Here is a 17,034-nt window from a genome sequence, read left to right as displayed (position 1 = left end):
ACGGACACCTTCATTTTATGTATACAGAAATACCCTAAAAGAGCTATGAGGCCTGCCCAGAGCCCTTCATTACAGAATGAGAGTTCAGGTTGCCTGCCTCCCAGTTTGTCTTTCAGTAGCACCTTGTTGACTATCAGTGCCTAGTTGGCCCTTTCTCCTTTATGTCTCATTTATATTATTGTATATCATTATATTCATTGTGTGTGTGTGTGTAGACAGTCATCATTTTTTATATGTATTCACGTAAGTTACATTGTTTCAAGTTGATAATTTTCATTGATGACTTGTGTGGATAATGTGAATTTTCTTTTATTTCTTTTTGCTTCTGTATGTAATTCTTACCATTCTAATCATGCAACCAAAATCTGTTTGAATGTATTTTTCTTAAAATGTCATACAACTCTAAAATGCTCACTTTAAAGTAGATGCTAGTTAAGAATTGAATTTTTGTTAGGCTGTTGGTACTAATACAAAATTATGTGATACTTTTATAATACCTGGACTTATAAATAAGATAAATTTAGGAAATGAAATTTTGTTGTGATACTCTCTTTATTGATATTTGATCTCCTCAGATTTAATATCTAACTCTAAAAGTGAATTGAATTCCTCCTCTACCTAAAGAAAATACATGTTTCTAACATTCGTTTCTGGCCTTTTCCTTAATTCACAAACCCCAAATATTTATGAATGACTATCCTTATATTATTTACAAGAAGAATTAAAATAATCAGGTTTAAAAATCATTATGTGGACATTCTACAAAATGATGGTATGTACTCTGCAAAATTGTCGTGGTTAAGAAAGCAAAGAAAGGCTAAAAACTGTCCTGATTAAAGGAGAGTTTAGAGACATGAAAATTAAATGCAATGTGTGATTCCTGGACTGGTCCTAGACTGGAGAAAAAAAATAGTTGGGATAGTTGATAAAATTCCACACCGTAGTAGTAGTGTTACACTGTAAATTCTACTATTCCATTGTAAGTTCTACACTGTAATAGTAGTATGTCAGTGTTAAATTTTTTTATTTTGATAATTGTACTGTGGCTATGTAAAAAAATATCTTTATTAGAAAGTACAAACTAAAATATTTAGGGGTAAAGGACTCAGTGTTTGTAATTTGCTCTCAAATGATTCAGAAAATAATTATACACACAGAATGATAAAGCAAATGGGGCAAAAATGTAAACAATTGATGAATCTGGGTGAAGGGGAATTCCTTGTACTGTTCTTGCAACTTCTCTGTAAGTTTGAAATTATATCAGAGTTACCCCCCAAAAGTGCCATGTATGAGAGAATTTCATATAGAACTACTTCACTTAATTACTGCCTCAAATGTTTGCTTACTTTAAAGCATCAAACTAACTTTTAAAAAAATCTGAGTGGGTGAGGTGTGGAGTAACATTTTTCTCCTGAGTCATTTGCTTATTCCCAAGTATTAAATTCTAGATTCCTATTTTGAAACACAAAGACGTATTTACCAAAAACATGATTTACTTTAGCGGTATCATCAAGTGTTTCCTTTCTACTGTTAGAAAATAAAAGAAACATCTGCTAATTTTTCACTGCTTCATTTTGTTAGTTCTGATATTGCCAAAATGTCCAGTCATGCTTTATTGTTACTTATCGCAGCATGAATTTAGGTGATAATATATACGCTTCTGGACTTGTCTGGAAACATTTTGACTTTTTGTTGTTTTAATAACCAAAACAGTCTTTATAGGTAGAGCTGTTTTTACTTAGTGTACTGACAGCCATCAGAAACTATTCTCAAAAAATTGTTTTTGGTAGTATATTCTACTAGCAATAAAACTATTCAAGCTCTGAAAACATTTATTGACTAATTAGTAAGTGTTGGACACCATGCTAGGCACTGGGGATATAGTGAGGAATAAGAGAGAAACCTTAGTTATTAGTTCCAAGAGAACCGCTGTCCCATTCTAAGAATCTGCCTGGTGACAGTTGTGTTATTGAGGAAAGTCAGAAAACAAAAAAAAGATAAATATACACAGATGAAATATTTGGACAAATGTAGGCAGTGACAAAATAAATGTATTTAAAATTCTAAACTGTTGTGTTGAGGGAAATGACAATCCTAAATCCACTTCCTTAGTTGTCTAAATTTAGTTAGTGACACTTTTATGTTACAGATTAAAAGTGGCCCCAATTTAAACCAGAGAATCAGTGCTACCTATTCAGGTCTCTGATATCGTGATTTATTGGGTTTGTTATACAAAGTGTTTGAATAGTGCTTATGTTCTCCACCTTCTCTTGTACAACTCACAAACTCCCTCTACCCTTCTGTGGACAGGGTTGATCTTTTGCCTTTCAAACACACTGTGCATGCGTGGATTGTATGCCGTGTTGTATTTGCTCCCATGTGTAAATATTGCTTTAGGCACAGTATTTTGGATATTGAGTTGTGACTTGTTTCTTCTAGCACTCTGTTTCAGAGTATCCGAAGGCAACTCTGGCTTAAGGAAAAACTTTACAAATAAGGAACTTTTACTCTTACACCGCTGCTCTTTCATTTTTTGACTCAGTGCTAAGTAGGAGGAAGATTCTGAGAATATTAAAATATTTCAGAGAAATATATAATAAGTATATGAAGAAAACTACAGCGGAAATGTTTTCAAATATTCTAAGAAAGATTTAATACAGTAAAACCTTCATAATCTAGAACTTACGAAGAATGAATCATTCCAGATAGCTAAGGGTTTATCCATTTGAATACCAACATTTTAAAATCTTCTCAGAGTACTAATACCATGCTTTCTATAGTATTTTGTGTGTTGCTTCATCTTTTATTTATAGATGATTCCCATCATTGTGAAAACCAATTATTATATTAACACTGTGATCGCCACTGTGTAAAAATACGTATAGATGCAACAAAGATTGGCAGAAAAATCAAAACGGTGAAAGCATTTTTTAGGTTAGTATTATGAGATGATGTCTTTTTCCAAAGTTGTTTTAAACTATGACAGTGATTTAGGGGTTTGTTTGGCACTTTTATTTGGTTATCTTTGGGATTGATAGTATGTTCTTTAGGGTTTTATTTTTGGCATTCTTTTTTATCAATTCTCTGTAGTGTTTTTGTGTCCTCTCTTATTGTCAGTTTGTTGACTGTCAACTCCCAGGGCTGTGCTGCCTCTAACAGGAAGTTTAAATATTTCTTTAAAAGGATCTCTTGTTTCAGGTGCCAGCCAAGCCATCATCACCATACATCATCAGCCCATTTTGCCTAGACATGAGAGCACTAGGGATGCAGAAGTCATTTTGAACAGAGCAGAAGGGAAAAGTAGGATATTTCCCTGTCATATAGTTCCATGAATTCCCGGTTTCCTTATTATCTTCTGTCTCCGGGAAGTTGAAGTTTGAACATTGTATTTTGAAGAGATTAAAAGAGAGAAACCAAGAATTGTACTAAAGGAGTGACACAAAGTTTCTTGAAAGTTCTATGTTTTGTTTTCCAAAAGGAGTTTGGTTTGCTCTCGTTGTTTTCCTATAAAAACCAAGAGTGCTGCTGTTTACTTTAAAGATTATCAGTATATCATACTAAAATCATAAAAGATACAAAACTAACCTTAAATTTAATTTGTAGTAAGATTTGAATTTCAAAGAAAAGTGTGAATTACAGCACCCTTTTAATTAGCAAATGGGTGTTAACAAATATCAATCAAGTTTCCTGACTCCAAATCAGGAATCCCTGAGTCAGACTCTTAGTTCCCTCTCATTAAGACTGTAACTCTTATTCTATAGTGTTTCTAAAACTTTCTGATATATATTTAAACAACTTTACTGCAAATTAACGTACAACTCCCATCTGTTTTATTAAGCATCTTCCTAAACACTGATCTTATTCTTGATGATTTCTAGTCACATTTCTACTTTACATATTTTAAATCTGTATTGACCCACTTCATTTGACCTGTTTTTAATAGCCAGATAGTACAGTTTTTAATGTGTAACTAAAATAAATTTTGGTCAATGGGTACAAATGGGCTGTTTTCTCCACTATAGTTTCATTAACGTCAATCTTAGGTAAGCACAGTAATTAAGAAAGAATGAATACTTTCACATATAGCAACAGAATTTTTATCAGAATTCATTGTAACCCTCAGGTTTCTGTTTTGGGTGATACATATTGCAACATTTGAACTTTCTCCATGTCCACATTTCCTGCTCAGGAGACAGACCAGGTTTAACCTGTTAAAGCTGTAAAATCCATTTAATTCATGAAGGATTCTCAAAAAGCAACAGTATTTTTTTTCTTGGACTGTTTTGACTCTTAACTGATTATTGTTGGATTTCTTTCTTGGAATAGATGGGGAAAAAAAGAACCAAGTGATGATTCATGGAATTGAGCCAATGTTGGAAACACCTCTGCAATGGCTGAGTGAACATCTGAGCTACCCGGATAATTTCCTTCATATTAGTATCATCCCGCAGCCAACAGATTGAAGGATCAACTATTTGCCTGAACGGAATTGCCCTTAAACAGAACTTACCAGAGCATGTCACCCTTCTGCTTCAATCAGGTTTGGTGGAGGCAGCCTGACCAGAAACACTAGTACAAGCCAAACAGGAAAAAGATATGGAATCAGATAAGGGCACTTGGGCTGGTCTTACTTTGCATCACCATTGCTTTCCTCCACTGCCGTCATTAAACCTCAGCTGCGACATGAAAGACTTTTCAGGACCATTGCAAGTTTTCTGTTTTCTTGTAAAATATAATGAAGCCGAAACCTTCGGCCTAAGAAGAAAATGGAAATATGTGCCACTCGATTTGTATTTCTGATTAACAAATAAACAGGGGTATTTCCTAAGGTGACCATGGTTGAACTTTAGCTTGAGGGAGTGGAAACATTGGTTTAATTTTCAAGAGAATTAGACTTAAGAAAGTAAAAGAGAAATTCTGTTATCAATAACTTGCAGTAATTTTTTGTAAAAGATCAAATTACAGTAAACCCATCTTTCCTTAATGAAAATTTCCTATGTTTACAGTCTGTCTATTGGTATGCAAACAATCTTGTAACTTTGATAATGAACAGTGAGAGATTTTTAAATAAAGCCTCTAAATATGTTTTGTCATTTAATAACATACCATTTTGTCACTTTCCAGTACTTTCTGACTCACGTACAGTAGATCACTGTTTTTACTCTGTGTGTTACCATTCAGGCTAGTCATCATTGGCATGGAGTGGACATAGGCCATAGGATAACTTGTCTCAGGAGCTGTCATAGGGTTTCTTGCTGCATTTTTAAATCTGTGTTCTTTACACGCTGAAGATATAAATAATGTTATCATTAATCTTTGCTATTTTATCACTGTAAACCTGTCAAATCATAGTATGCTAAGCATCTGTTTAAGATAATTTTGCATTTTGGAAAGACCTATTCCTTTCCAAGCTAGTGTTTCTCATTGGCTTCAGGTCTAATATTTCATTGTGGTCCCTGGCAGCCAGTCTTTGAAGTCTAAAGATTACCAGTCTCCTGACTGCAGTAGCTTTTCCTTAACTTTACCAAAAATATTCCGAGGTTACTGGAGTCCTTATTCAATATAAGGAAATTTTTGCTGCACTTTATTGCCGCACTGCTGGGATTCTACCAGCTGAACGTACTTGTGCATTACACTTCGTTTCTTTTGAGCTAGCTTGCTGTCCATATTGAATGTCAGCCCATTTGAGTATGCTAAAAGGTCATGCAATAATGGTTTTAGATTCCGTAATAAAAATGAATGTTTTTCTTATTAAAAAAATTGTATGAATTTTGAAGTGAGAGCCTTGTTGGTGCTCACTGCCTCCTTTTTCCTTTTGTGATTTTCACTGATTAGTAGCAGATTTATTCACAGAATGAGATAAAATTAGTCAAAGATCAAATATGCTGGAATGGAATGTTTAATGCTGAATCAAAAAGAAGAACATAGGGTACCAATGTGATCAGAGAAATGGCAAATAATTGGCTAATGTCAATAAAATGAAAAGTGCTGTTTTAGTAAAGGAAGAAAAAATAGCAATATTTGAGTTACTTAAGGCCAAAAAACCCACTGACTTGTATTTTTTCAAAAGAGGTTGATCTGAGTATGATTGTTCACATTAAAAGTGTTTATTCGTCTATTCAGTTTGGGGGTTTTCCCCCTTCATGTTTTGACAGACTGAAGTGAGCTTCAGCAAGCAAAAGGATCACAATGCCAGGGAGTGCTAAGCGGTGAAGAAGAAAGTGTGGTGAGAACGGTAAGCCCTAGTAGCTTTCCGCAGACGACAAGACCAGCGCAAGGTCTCGCAGTGGGCTCGAGGGAGCACTGGTCTTTACTTCCAGATTTGAAAGTAAATTTTATCAAGCCATTGCCCACTTTTACTCACTTGTTCGTTATTACACCAGCATCATAACTGTATTACTCTACTCTAGTCCCAGGTAAGTCAAGCCTCCGATACCCAGAGGAAGAATAAAAACAGAGATTAGTGATGGCTTAAATATCTATTTTTGTTTCTTTTTATTTGAATATTTAAATTTTATGGTTTATTAAAAAACTAAGTAAATTTTGTGTCTGTCGTTATTTTTAGGAATTGGAAATGAAATTTATATAAAGCAAGTTACCTATTGGGGAAATCGCTAAAATTTCCTTAGTCTTATACCTGTCATAAGAATTTCTCAAAGAAATAATAAAAGTTATGAGGAATAAAGGAGAACATATGAAAGAAAATTGGAAAGGGCCAAAAATCTCTATATGCCTGTTTAACTCATCCTTGGTAGTAACTCCCCTAAGTGAAAGGAATGTTTTTGAATTATTGGCATTGTTAACTAGGAAGGAATAAATTCAGCCTAAATAAAGTAAATCATTGCTTGGCCTTCCTAATGTCGTTTTTCATTTGGATGACCTAAGTTCTGTCCATGGATGGAGTTGAATTTATATGCATCTTCTATATCTAGAGTCCCAAAAAGGTAGCCTGCTCATAATTACACAAGGTTGACCTACCAGTCTTTATAGCATGTTGATGGACCATATTCCAGTTAGTCTGAGGCCAACCCATGAATGGACTAGTCCTGGTACAATTACCCCCCATTCAACTAGAAACTAGATGGGAACTGATCATTTGCTAGGAAAACAATATACAAGATTTGATACTGAGTGACAATAATTTTTAATGACTATCTTTCTAGAGTATGTTTATTTTTTATAGGCTATGTAAAATAACCTTTTCTTTCAGTTTTCAGAAATTTGGTTTATGTGGATCATTACAAAGTGACAGTCTCACTTTATTCATCATGCTATTGATATTTAGGTCTGAGGTAAGTCAGGTTTCCTGTTAGATGTGCCAACGTAGTTGAAATAGAAGTGTAGAATCTTTGGCTATTATAGGAAAAAATCAAGTGCGATATTTATAGTCAGTCCTGTTTGTAGTCAGTCGCTGGGATGGAGTAAGTCAAAAGACTTACTTGTCTTTTGAGTTCTGTCATACTCTTAAGTGTTTTCTAAGTATGTTCATTTCCTGGTCTGAAAATTAAAAATTACCCATGTTGAGGAGGAGAGAAGAGAGGCATGTCTCTTCTCAGTTAATTTGAGATTAAATGTCACTTTATAATTATAAAAATTCATTTACCATATAGCTTTATTTGACAAAAGAATCCTTTAAATGTTCTCAAATGTGAATTACAAATTCTCCACACTTATTAGCACATGTGATACTACTATGGAATCTAGTAGGAACAGTATAGAACCATCGAGTGAAAAAGGGCTCAGTTTTTGGATCCTTTAAGTGGTTTAAGTATTTAGGTTTTTAAATACTTAACTGTTTTTGTTAACTGAGAATGCATTGGAATGAACAAGTGAAGTAAAGACAAATCTGAAGATTTAGGAATGTCAACATGCTTAGACATTACGGATTGATTCTTCTGAAAGTGATTAATTTGGCTTTCCCTCTGTAGCTTCCCCACTCCCACATCACAAGGATAAATAAAACATCACTAGGCTTTTTCCTCTTTGTTTTCCCGGGTTCCTAGTGGAGTGTCTAGCACATAGTTGGTGCTTTTAAAGTATGTATAAAAAGAAGAAAAAGTTAACTCAGGATTATTTAATGGTACTTTAACATCAGTGTTGTATTTTCCTGTTAAAAATATCAGCTATAAAAATAGGAAGAACCTTGTCGTTTAGAAATCAATATACAAAGTGCAGTTGGTTCAGGTTTGCATTACTGATGAAAACCTGCTTACTCAAATCAGCTACTTTCAGTAGGAACCACTGTGGATCAGATCCTTGCGTCAGTCCACATTCATTTTAGGTGCAGCATAGACCGCAGTACATATCTTCTGTTTCAACATCACTCTAATTTAAGCAGCCCCTAAAGTTGGAGCTATTCTCATCAAGCATCTGGAGGTATTTATTAATTCTGACCTTTTCATAAATGAGTGGTTTGTGTCTTGCTTTTGCCTCTAGACTTGACTTCTGAAAATGTAACGCATTTTTAGCAAGGGAAATGTGTTAGACCTCTGAGCAGGGTTGTTCAAACTAAAGTAGACTGTTAGAACCATGTTCATGAAAAGCTTTAAGAGAAAGATTTGGCTTTCAATCTTTTATATTGAGTAGAAGAGGTATTTGTCTGCTTCACATATTAGAAGATGCTGATGAACTTTATACCGTTTGCTGTGGTTTATAATAAATATTTGTGTGGTATTTGACTGTTTCTCACACTGAGCATAAACTCCATAAGAGCAAACACTGGATCTGTTTGGCTCAGTGTTGTATTCCTAGGCCCTAGCTCTGTGCCTGGAATATAAGGGACCGTACTAAATACTTGAATAAAAGTTTGGGAAAAGCTGTATAATGTCTCCCTTTTAGAGTGCAAAGCACATTGACATATTAAAAGCTCTGAGGAGTTCTAAGGTTAAAAGACTTATTTGATCCAGCATTTCCCAAACTTTCTTGATTATAGGATTTTTTTCCCCCTAGTACCACATCATGTTAAACTCTAGGAAATGCTGCGTTCGATCATTAGGTCGTAATGACCTAGAGTTTATAGCATAAGGCTTATCCCTCCATTTCTGACAACTCTATTTGAAAGAAGCTCTAAAGCTTCTGACTCCAAACAAAATATCTCTAGCCTGTTTATTCCATTCTCCAGATATGTCCTGTTTTGTCAGTGTCTCTCTGAAATTCATTCACCAAGTGTATACTGAGTATCTAATCCGTGCCAAGCAGTGTATCATGTGTGGAGGATGTAGTAGTTGAGAATCATAGCGCCAGTATTGGGTGGATGGTCTGGCTGCTCAGCAGTGCCGTACTTTGACAGGGCACATTCAAGTAAGTTTTAGTAAAAGGGCTGTGAGCCACGGTTCTCTTTACAAATACATCCATCCAAAGATAAACAAACATTAAGTGGTCAGTGGACTGGAGAAAGCTTCTCAATCCTTAGGTATGAGACTAAGTAGCAGTCAAAGGTGAGTAACTGCTCTCAGGGAGCCACCATAAGGCTAGCCAAAAGAGCCATGGAGGTAAATGTGGCATTCTAGGAAAAAATCACCGAGTCCCAAATGGAGTGCCAAAGGCTGAGCTGAGAGAGGCTGGCTTTCCAGATGGGTGGGTTTCTGTGGCTTTGGCACAGGTGACAGGCATTTCTGATCTCTAGGGGGATACTGTACTTGTTTGGGATGTGATGATTTTGTCTTTTTGTGTTGTCTAATGCACATTTTCAAGATAACAAGTGATGTTACCAAAAGTTTACATCTGTAACTTGGGTGTTGATAGTCTTGTTACTCAAACTCTTGGTTTTAGTCTTTCTTTTCCAGAGATAGTAACTCAGTGACCTATTAACTGTATCTCATTCGTTTTGTGCAGGCTTAGGGAAAAATTTCATCCACTGACTACCAGCTTTTTTTTGGGCATGCCATCTCAACCACGCCTCCCTTAAGAATTTGGTCATTCCTAGTGCCTGTATTTCCATAGTTCCTTTTGTTGTGGTTTTGAAATTAATTATAATAGGAAATGTCAACTTATCCTGATGTCTCTGATGTACTGTAATGATGCTAAAGTTCAAGTGTGACAGAGAAAGGTACTGATGACCTCTGAAGGTGTCAACTGGAGCCAACTTTAGATGAAAAATAGCCAGGTCAGGGGAAAAATATATATATTTATTTACTTATTTATGGGAGCAAATCAGGTAAAAGCTAAGATACTTTTGGACTGCACCATGCATGAAACATTAGAATAGAAGATAGAAATGCCAGATAGGTTGTGGTTAGCAACAGTCCAACTCAAAATATATGGTGGATGTCTTTCATTCCAGGCAGAACAAAGCCCACGTGTTGGTCTTAAAACAGAACATTGAGGACATCTCAGTAAAACCAGCTCTGATTGCTAATTCTGTGTTGGGTGTGTTCTCCCAGATTTTATAGAATTCCACATGATTCATTCATCCACTCAAACATTTATTGAGCAAATAGGGTAGTGGGTGTTCTGAGAGAAGACGACGTGGTCTCTGACCTTAAACAACCTCTCTAAGAAGAGAGGAGACAAAAAGAACTATACAGCATGACAAACAATAATGTACTACTGAAATCTCACTATATGATAAGCTATTATGGCCACACACACACAGAATAACTATACAACGTAATGGGTGGAAACTGAGGTGAGAAAGGTACAAATAAAGCACTGTGAGAAAACGGAGCTCAGAGAACGATTTACTTTGCACTAACTAGATAGTATCTTGCTTGACCTCTCAGAAGCATTTGACAGTTGATCACACCTTAATTCTTGAAACACTTTCTTCACTGGGCACCACACCCTCCTGATACTCCTCCTGCCTCAGCCCCTTCCTCATTTCCTTTGATGATTCTCTTCCTTTACCCTAAATGTGGAAATACCCCGTGGCTCAGGCTTTGGTCCTCTTCTCTGGCTACACTAAGTATGTGAGTTCATCCCATGGTTTTTTTGTTTTTTTTTTTTTAAAGAGTTTATTATTTCCTTTTTCTCCCCAAAGTCCCCCGGTACATAGTTGTATATTCTTCGTTGTGGGTCCTTCTAGTTGTGGCATGTGGGACGCTGCCTCAGCGTGGTCTGATGAGCAGTGCCATGTCCGCGCCCAGGATTCGAACCAACGAAACACTGGACTGCCTGCAGTGGAGCGCGCGAACTTAACCACTCGGCCACGGGGCCAGCCCCCATCCCATGGTTTTTAACACCATCCATATGTTTTCTCCAATATTAACTTTCCTGAGCTCCAAACATACAGGCTGGACGTCCATCTTAGTTGTCTAATAGTTCAAATTTTATTTGGTCAAAGTAGAATTTCTGCTCAAACCCATACCTCTCTCACTCTTTCCCATCTTAATAACTACTCAGACCCAAAGCCTCGTTTCTTTTCTTCCTAACCTAGTCATCTTTAATTCCTCTCTTCTCTTCACATCCGTATTTGACTCATCAGCAAGTCCTAGTGAGCCTACCTTAAAATATACTTCAGGGGCCAGCCCTGTGGCTGAGTGGTTAAGTTTGTGCACCCTGCTTCAGCAGCCCAGGGTTCATCAGTTCAGATTCTGGGCGTGGACACAGCACTGCTCATCAAGCCATGCTGAGGCGGCATCCCACATAGCACAGCCAGAGGGACCTACAACTAGAATATACAGCTATGTACTGGGGGGCTTTGGGGAGAAGAAGAAGAAAAAAAAAAGATTGGCAACAGATGTTAGCTCAGGTGCCAATCTTAAATAAATAAATAAATATATTTATATATATATACACGCACACACATACATATATATATACACACACTCTGAATGTTTACTTCTTACCACTTCCACTGTTACCACCCAAGTCTAAGCGACCATCACCTCACCTGGACTACTACAGTAGTCTCTCCTCTGGTCTACCTACTTCCATTCTTTCTTCCTCTTTTCTTCCAAATAGTGTCCTTCTTACAACATAAATGATGTCACAGCAGTTCTTTGATCAAAAACGTTCCAGTGTCTTTCCATCCCACCCAAAATAGATCTATCATCCTTGCCAAGTTCTGCTTGATCTGGTCCCTGCTTCTGACCTCATCACTCTCTGCCTCTGCTACTTTATCATGTCTACCCTGGCCTCCTTGCCCATCTTGTGCCTTGGATAAGCCAAGATCATTCTCCCTCCATGGACTCTGCACTGTATATGGCTATATAGCTAACAGCTTTTGAGTATATACAGTATCCCAGGCACTGGTCTAAGTTCTTTTCAAGTATAAACTCATTTAATTTCAGAGCTACATGAGATAGTTACTGATATTATCCCCATGAGGAAACTGAGGCACAGGACAATTAAGTAACTTTACTAGCATCAGGAAGTGAGTGATAGAGGCAGGTTTTAAACCCAGGCAGAATGGGCCCAGAGTCCCCACTCTTACGCACTTCCTGCAGTTGACTTGGCTTGCTTTTGGTCTCACAAAAGAATGTAAGCTCCATGAGGGCAGGGACGTTCTTTTCTTTGTCCCTCCACGTCTAACAGTGCCCAACACATCACAAGGTCTTACTAAATATTTGTTGAATGAATAAGTTTCTGTAACTTCTATTTGAGTAGGTTAGGAAAAGCTTCAATGAAGAAGGCTTTTGAGCTGGAGCTTGAAGAAAGGGAAATTCTTCAAGAAATGGGGATAAGAGGGAAGGAAAGTGAGCGACTGAGCCAGGTAGAAAAGCTCAGAGAAAAAGTTATCCGAATGGGCTAGAACATGTCACTTGAAGAAGAGAGTGAAAGATAAGGCAGGAAAAATGTGTTCTGTTCTGGCAAGATTATAGAAAGCCTTGAGTACCAGGCTAAGGAGATGAGATTTTATTTGGTGTGCAATAAGAGCCTCTGAATATTTTTAGTAATTAGATCATATGCTCAGAGCAACCTTTTGAGAATATGACTGGTGGCTGTGTGTAGGGAGGTTTGGAACAAGCTGAGTCTGGGAGACCAATGGGAGAAAGCTGCCATGATCAAGTCACCAACATCTCTTGACTATCACAGTAGCCTTAGAAATGGAGTTCCTATGTGAACTCCTGCCGCTTCAATTCCTTTCTCCACCTGGCAGCCAGAAAGTTCATTTAAAACTTCAGCTCAGGTCCTGTGATATTGTGATTTATAATAAGAAATATGTATTTGGTTTTCATTCCCATTTCTGGCACAGAGCTCCTAAAACCCTTGGAACTTCCTAGTGAAGAGAGCAATCGAGGCATCTTTTGTTATGTTAATGAGGTGAGTTTTTAGACTACACCTACCGATGGGGGCTGGTTGCCAGGAGAACCAACCATGTGATCAGAGAGTTGGAACTTTCAGTCCGGTACCCCTTAACCTCCCAGGAGGGGAGAGGGGCTGGAGGTTGAATCAATCGCCAATGGCCAATGACTTAATCAATCATGCCTATGTAATGAAGCCTCCATAAAAACCCAAAAGGACAGGGTTCTGAGAGCTTCAGGGTGGATAAATTCATTGAGATTGGGAGAGAGTGGCACCCCTTTCAACAGACCTTGCCCTATGCATCTCTTCTATCTGGCTGTTCCTGAGTTATATCTTTTTATAATAAACTGATAATCTAGTAAGTAAATCATTTGTCTGAGCTGTGTGAGCTGCTCTAGTAAATTAATTGAACCCAAGGAGGAGGGCATTGTGGGAACTCCCAATCTTTAGCTGGTTGGTCAGAAACACAGCCAACAACCTGGGCTTGCAATTGGCATATGAAGTGAGCAGATGGGGTACAGTCTTGTGGGACTGAACGTTTAACCTATGGAATCTGGTGTTTTCTCCCACTAGATAGTGTCAGAATTGAGTTGAATTGTGGGACACCCTGCTAGGGTCTGGAGACTTGCTTGTTGGTGGTGTGGGGCACCCCACCCCTCACACTGGAATTGGTACTAGAACCATTCTAGGTCCATTTTCTCCTCTACTTGAAATCTTTAAATGGCTTCCTGTTGTCTTTTGGGTACTCCAAAATCCTTAGTGTGATACAAGCTTTGCAAGGGCTGGCTTCTCCTCACTAGATTTATTTCCCAATACTGTTCCTCTTCTTCATGATCCAACCATTCTGTATCTCTTTCAGATTCTCGAAAGCGTGAAGCTCTCCCTTATTACAAACTCTTGCCTCCACTGTTCCTTCTCCCTGGAATGTCTCCCCTCTCCTGTCACCCCCTTTTGCTTGTTAATTCCCACTCTTCCTTTCTCTCAGTTCCTCAGGACTTTCCTTTCCAGCTGACCAATCCCTTCCCATCCTTGCCAGATGTAGCAGATAAAAATACAAGATACCCAGTTAAAGTTGAATTTCAGGTACATAGAGAGAATTTCTTAGTATAACTATATCCCCTGCAATATTTGGGGCATACTTAGACTAAAAAGAATTTGTCGTGTATCTGAAATTCAACTTTAACTGGATGTCTTGTCTTTTACCTGAAACCCTACTTCCTGAACTAGATTTTGTTACACCCCCCGCTAGTTCACTCTACTTTTCCTCAGTGTTTCTCTCACTCATATTAATTGTTCCGTATCTGTGTTACCTGGTAAGCTGTAAATTCCGCAAGGGTGGGAATGGGTCTGCTTTGTTCACCAATGCCTGGCACAGTGCAACAGCATGTCATAGGCCCTCAATAAATATTAAATGAATGAAAACAATTCGAGACTATTGGAGTTCTAGAGAGAGGCCAGCACTAAAGATATTGTCTGGCAAGTTTCTTGCATGGTGGGAAACTTTGAAGCAGAAAGGGCAGTGGGGAGAGGCGAGAACACACAGCAAAGGTATAGAGTCGAAGAGAAGAACTTGGGCTAGGCTGAGGGGAATGCCCAGTCTTGGGTGGCAAAAAGAGGAGGAAGGGTAGATGCCAAGACAATTGTGCTAAAGAAAGGAGTCATAATCTACAGAGGGATCTAGGGAAGTAACAGAGACCAGGCCTTTGAATTTGGCTATTAAATTCTTGAAACCTTCAAGAGAGCTGATTCAGGCCTGATAGCCATCAGGGTGCAGACTGCTCTTGAGAAATTTAGTGATGGAAAAAAAATTGTAGCTGAGCCGTTAGCATGGGAGAGAGAAATGTGTGTGTATGTTTGTTTAAGGCATAAGGGAGCCCTCAGTGTGTCATTGGTGAAAGGGAAGGAACCAGGGGAAAAAGAGGGTCATCATCCTGGCAGAAGGGCTAACAGGTGGTCTAGGAAGAAGAGGAGGGGCTGGATTCCGAAAAGAAGAAGGATGTCTCCCAAATAAGAGGAGGAGGTGGGAACAATGATTATTACAGTCATTTCTGATGCGTGTGACTCTCTGGTTGATCTCAAAAAAAGTCACATTGTCCTTATCACGCAAGATTATATGCAGTGTTCACTAAAGAGTATAACCTAAATTTCAACATAATTAAGGTTTCTTAGCCCAGAGCTTCTCAAACTTTAGCAGGCGTAGGAATCATCACCTCAGACTGTTCTTTAAATGGAGGTTGTGATGAGCAGGTGGGACAGGACCTGAGATTCTGTATTTCCAACAAACGCAGGGGATGCTGTTGCTCCTGGTTCTTAGCTCTTCCTTCCTTGCTTCTGTGAAGCTTTTTTTTTTTTTCAATGGCAGCTGAATGTAAATGTTTTACATTTGGCTTAACCTTGCAGTGAAATCTATGCAAGAAAAATTAATCATCCTTTCTCCTGAAGTTAGCTGAAATGTGATCAAAATGTATCTTCTCACAAATGCATTCTAGATTTAAATAACTCGAAGTGCTTGTGTGTATCTCAAACATTAATTCCCTCAGAACTAAGAAAGGAGTTATCTTTGGAATTTGAAACCACATTGCTTTGGAATGTGAGAAAACAGAAAATTGCTTAAAAGCGGAAGTGATCTTGAAATATTTACCCACAGTGAATTATTGATCATTTATTTATTTGAGGGATCTATTGTTTGTTGATTCACAAGGGACTTAGAAATCTCTTCTACAGATGTTTGTAGGGTATTAGTATGATTCATTATTAATGGTCTAGAGATGATTTTTAAATGTTTACATTTAAGAAAGTGATACTTTTTAACAGAAAGCCACAATATAATTTGTATGCTATTTACAAAATAACTGTAGGATTTATTTTTTAAATTAATGCCTAGTTTAGAATATGTAAACTATGATAAATGCCTTCCTTTTTCAATCCTGTCAGTGTGCTTCTGTCACTACATTGTAAAGCCTCATTTGAAGATGATGTTAAAAGCAAGGACTTGACAGATAGAGTAGGTAGCCTACTGGTCTATCACCCAGCATGTGAGAGATCCTGCAGAAAGCAAAAGGCTCAAAGACAATCCATGCAGAAATCAGAAAAGGAGATTATTGTAACTTGTAGCCAAAAGGATTTTTCTTTCTCTGGAATCGTTTTGAAAAGTTTTCTTAGTTTCAAATATGTTGTACATGTACAAAATTCAAAAGATTCCAAGAGCGCACAGTGAAAGTCTTTCTTCACCCCCCTCCTGTGCCTCCTTCACAGAACTCTCCCCTCTCCCCAGTTCCTTGTGTATATTTCAGAGAGCAGCTAGGCCTTTATACACCTGTGTGTGGGATGCACAGACCCCACATATATCTTAGTGACCTACTATGCTCACTGTTCTGTAATTCCTCTTTTCACTTTGTATATTTTGGAGATTATTTCATATTAATACACATAGTCTGTCCTATTCTTGTTAATAGGTATATAATCAGGTATGATTTTCCATAATTTTCCCAAAATTTGAATTTTTTTTTAAGTAGACTTTTTTATTTTTTTGAGAAAGATTAGTCCTGAGCCAACATCCGTGCCCATCTTCCTCTACTTTATATGTGGGACACGTGCCACAGCATGGCTTGACAGTGGTACATAGGTCCGCCCCTGGGATCCGAACCAGCAGACCTGGGCTGCCAAATTGGAGCACGTGAACTTAACTGCTATACTACCGGGCTGGCCCCTGAATTTTTTTTATAAACAAATTTATATGCAAGTGAATAAATATATTGAGCATTTAGGACCATTAAGGAGGAATGTCAGTAGATGCCTATGAGGAAATTCAATATCCCTCTTAACTATCTTATACTTCCCAAGACTATA

General features: G+C 37.6%; 1 protein-coding gene across 7 annotated transcripts in view; it reads left to right on the top strand.

Moving 5' to 3' along the window:
- Positions 1-6,018, top strand: part of ATG5 (autophagy related 5) — a 122,046-nt gene extending 116,028 nt beyond the window's left edge. For all 7 annotated transcript variants that reach the window (XM_014860819.3, XM_070496703.1, XM_070496704.1 and 4 more), the window contains one exon: positions 4,327-6,018. In XM_014860819.3, the coding sequence (XP_014716305.1) occupies positions 4,327-4,463 (137 nt within the window). In that variant the 3' untranslated portion in view covers positions 4,464-6,018. The remainder of the gene's footprint in view (positions 1-4,326) is intronic.
- The last annotated feature ends 11,016 nt before the right edge of the window (positions 6,019-17,034 follow it).

Source organism: Equus asinus, chromosome 24 (genome assembly GCF_041296235.1).
Source record: "Equus asinus isolate D_3611 breed Donkey chromosome 24, EquAss-T2T_v2, whole genome shotgun sequence".
Classification (NCBI taxonomy): Eukaryota; Metazoa; Chordata; class Mammalia; order Perissodactyla; family Equidae; genus Equus; species Equus asinus.
This window is presented reverse-complemented; position numbering and strand designations above follow the sequence as displayed.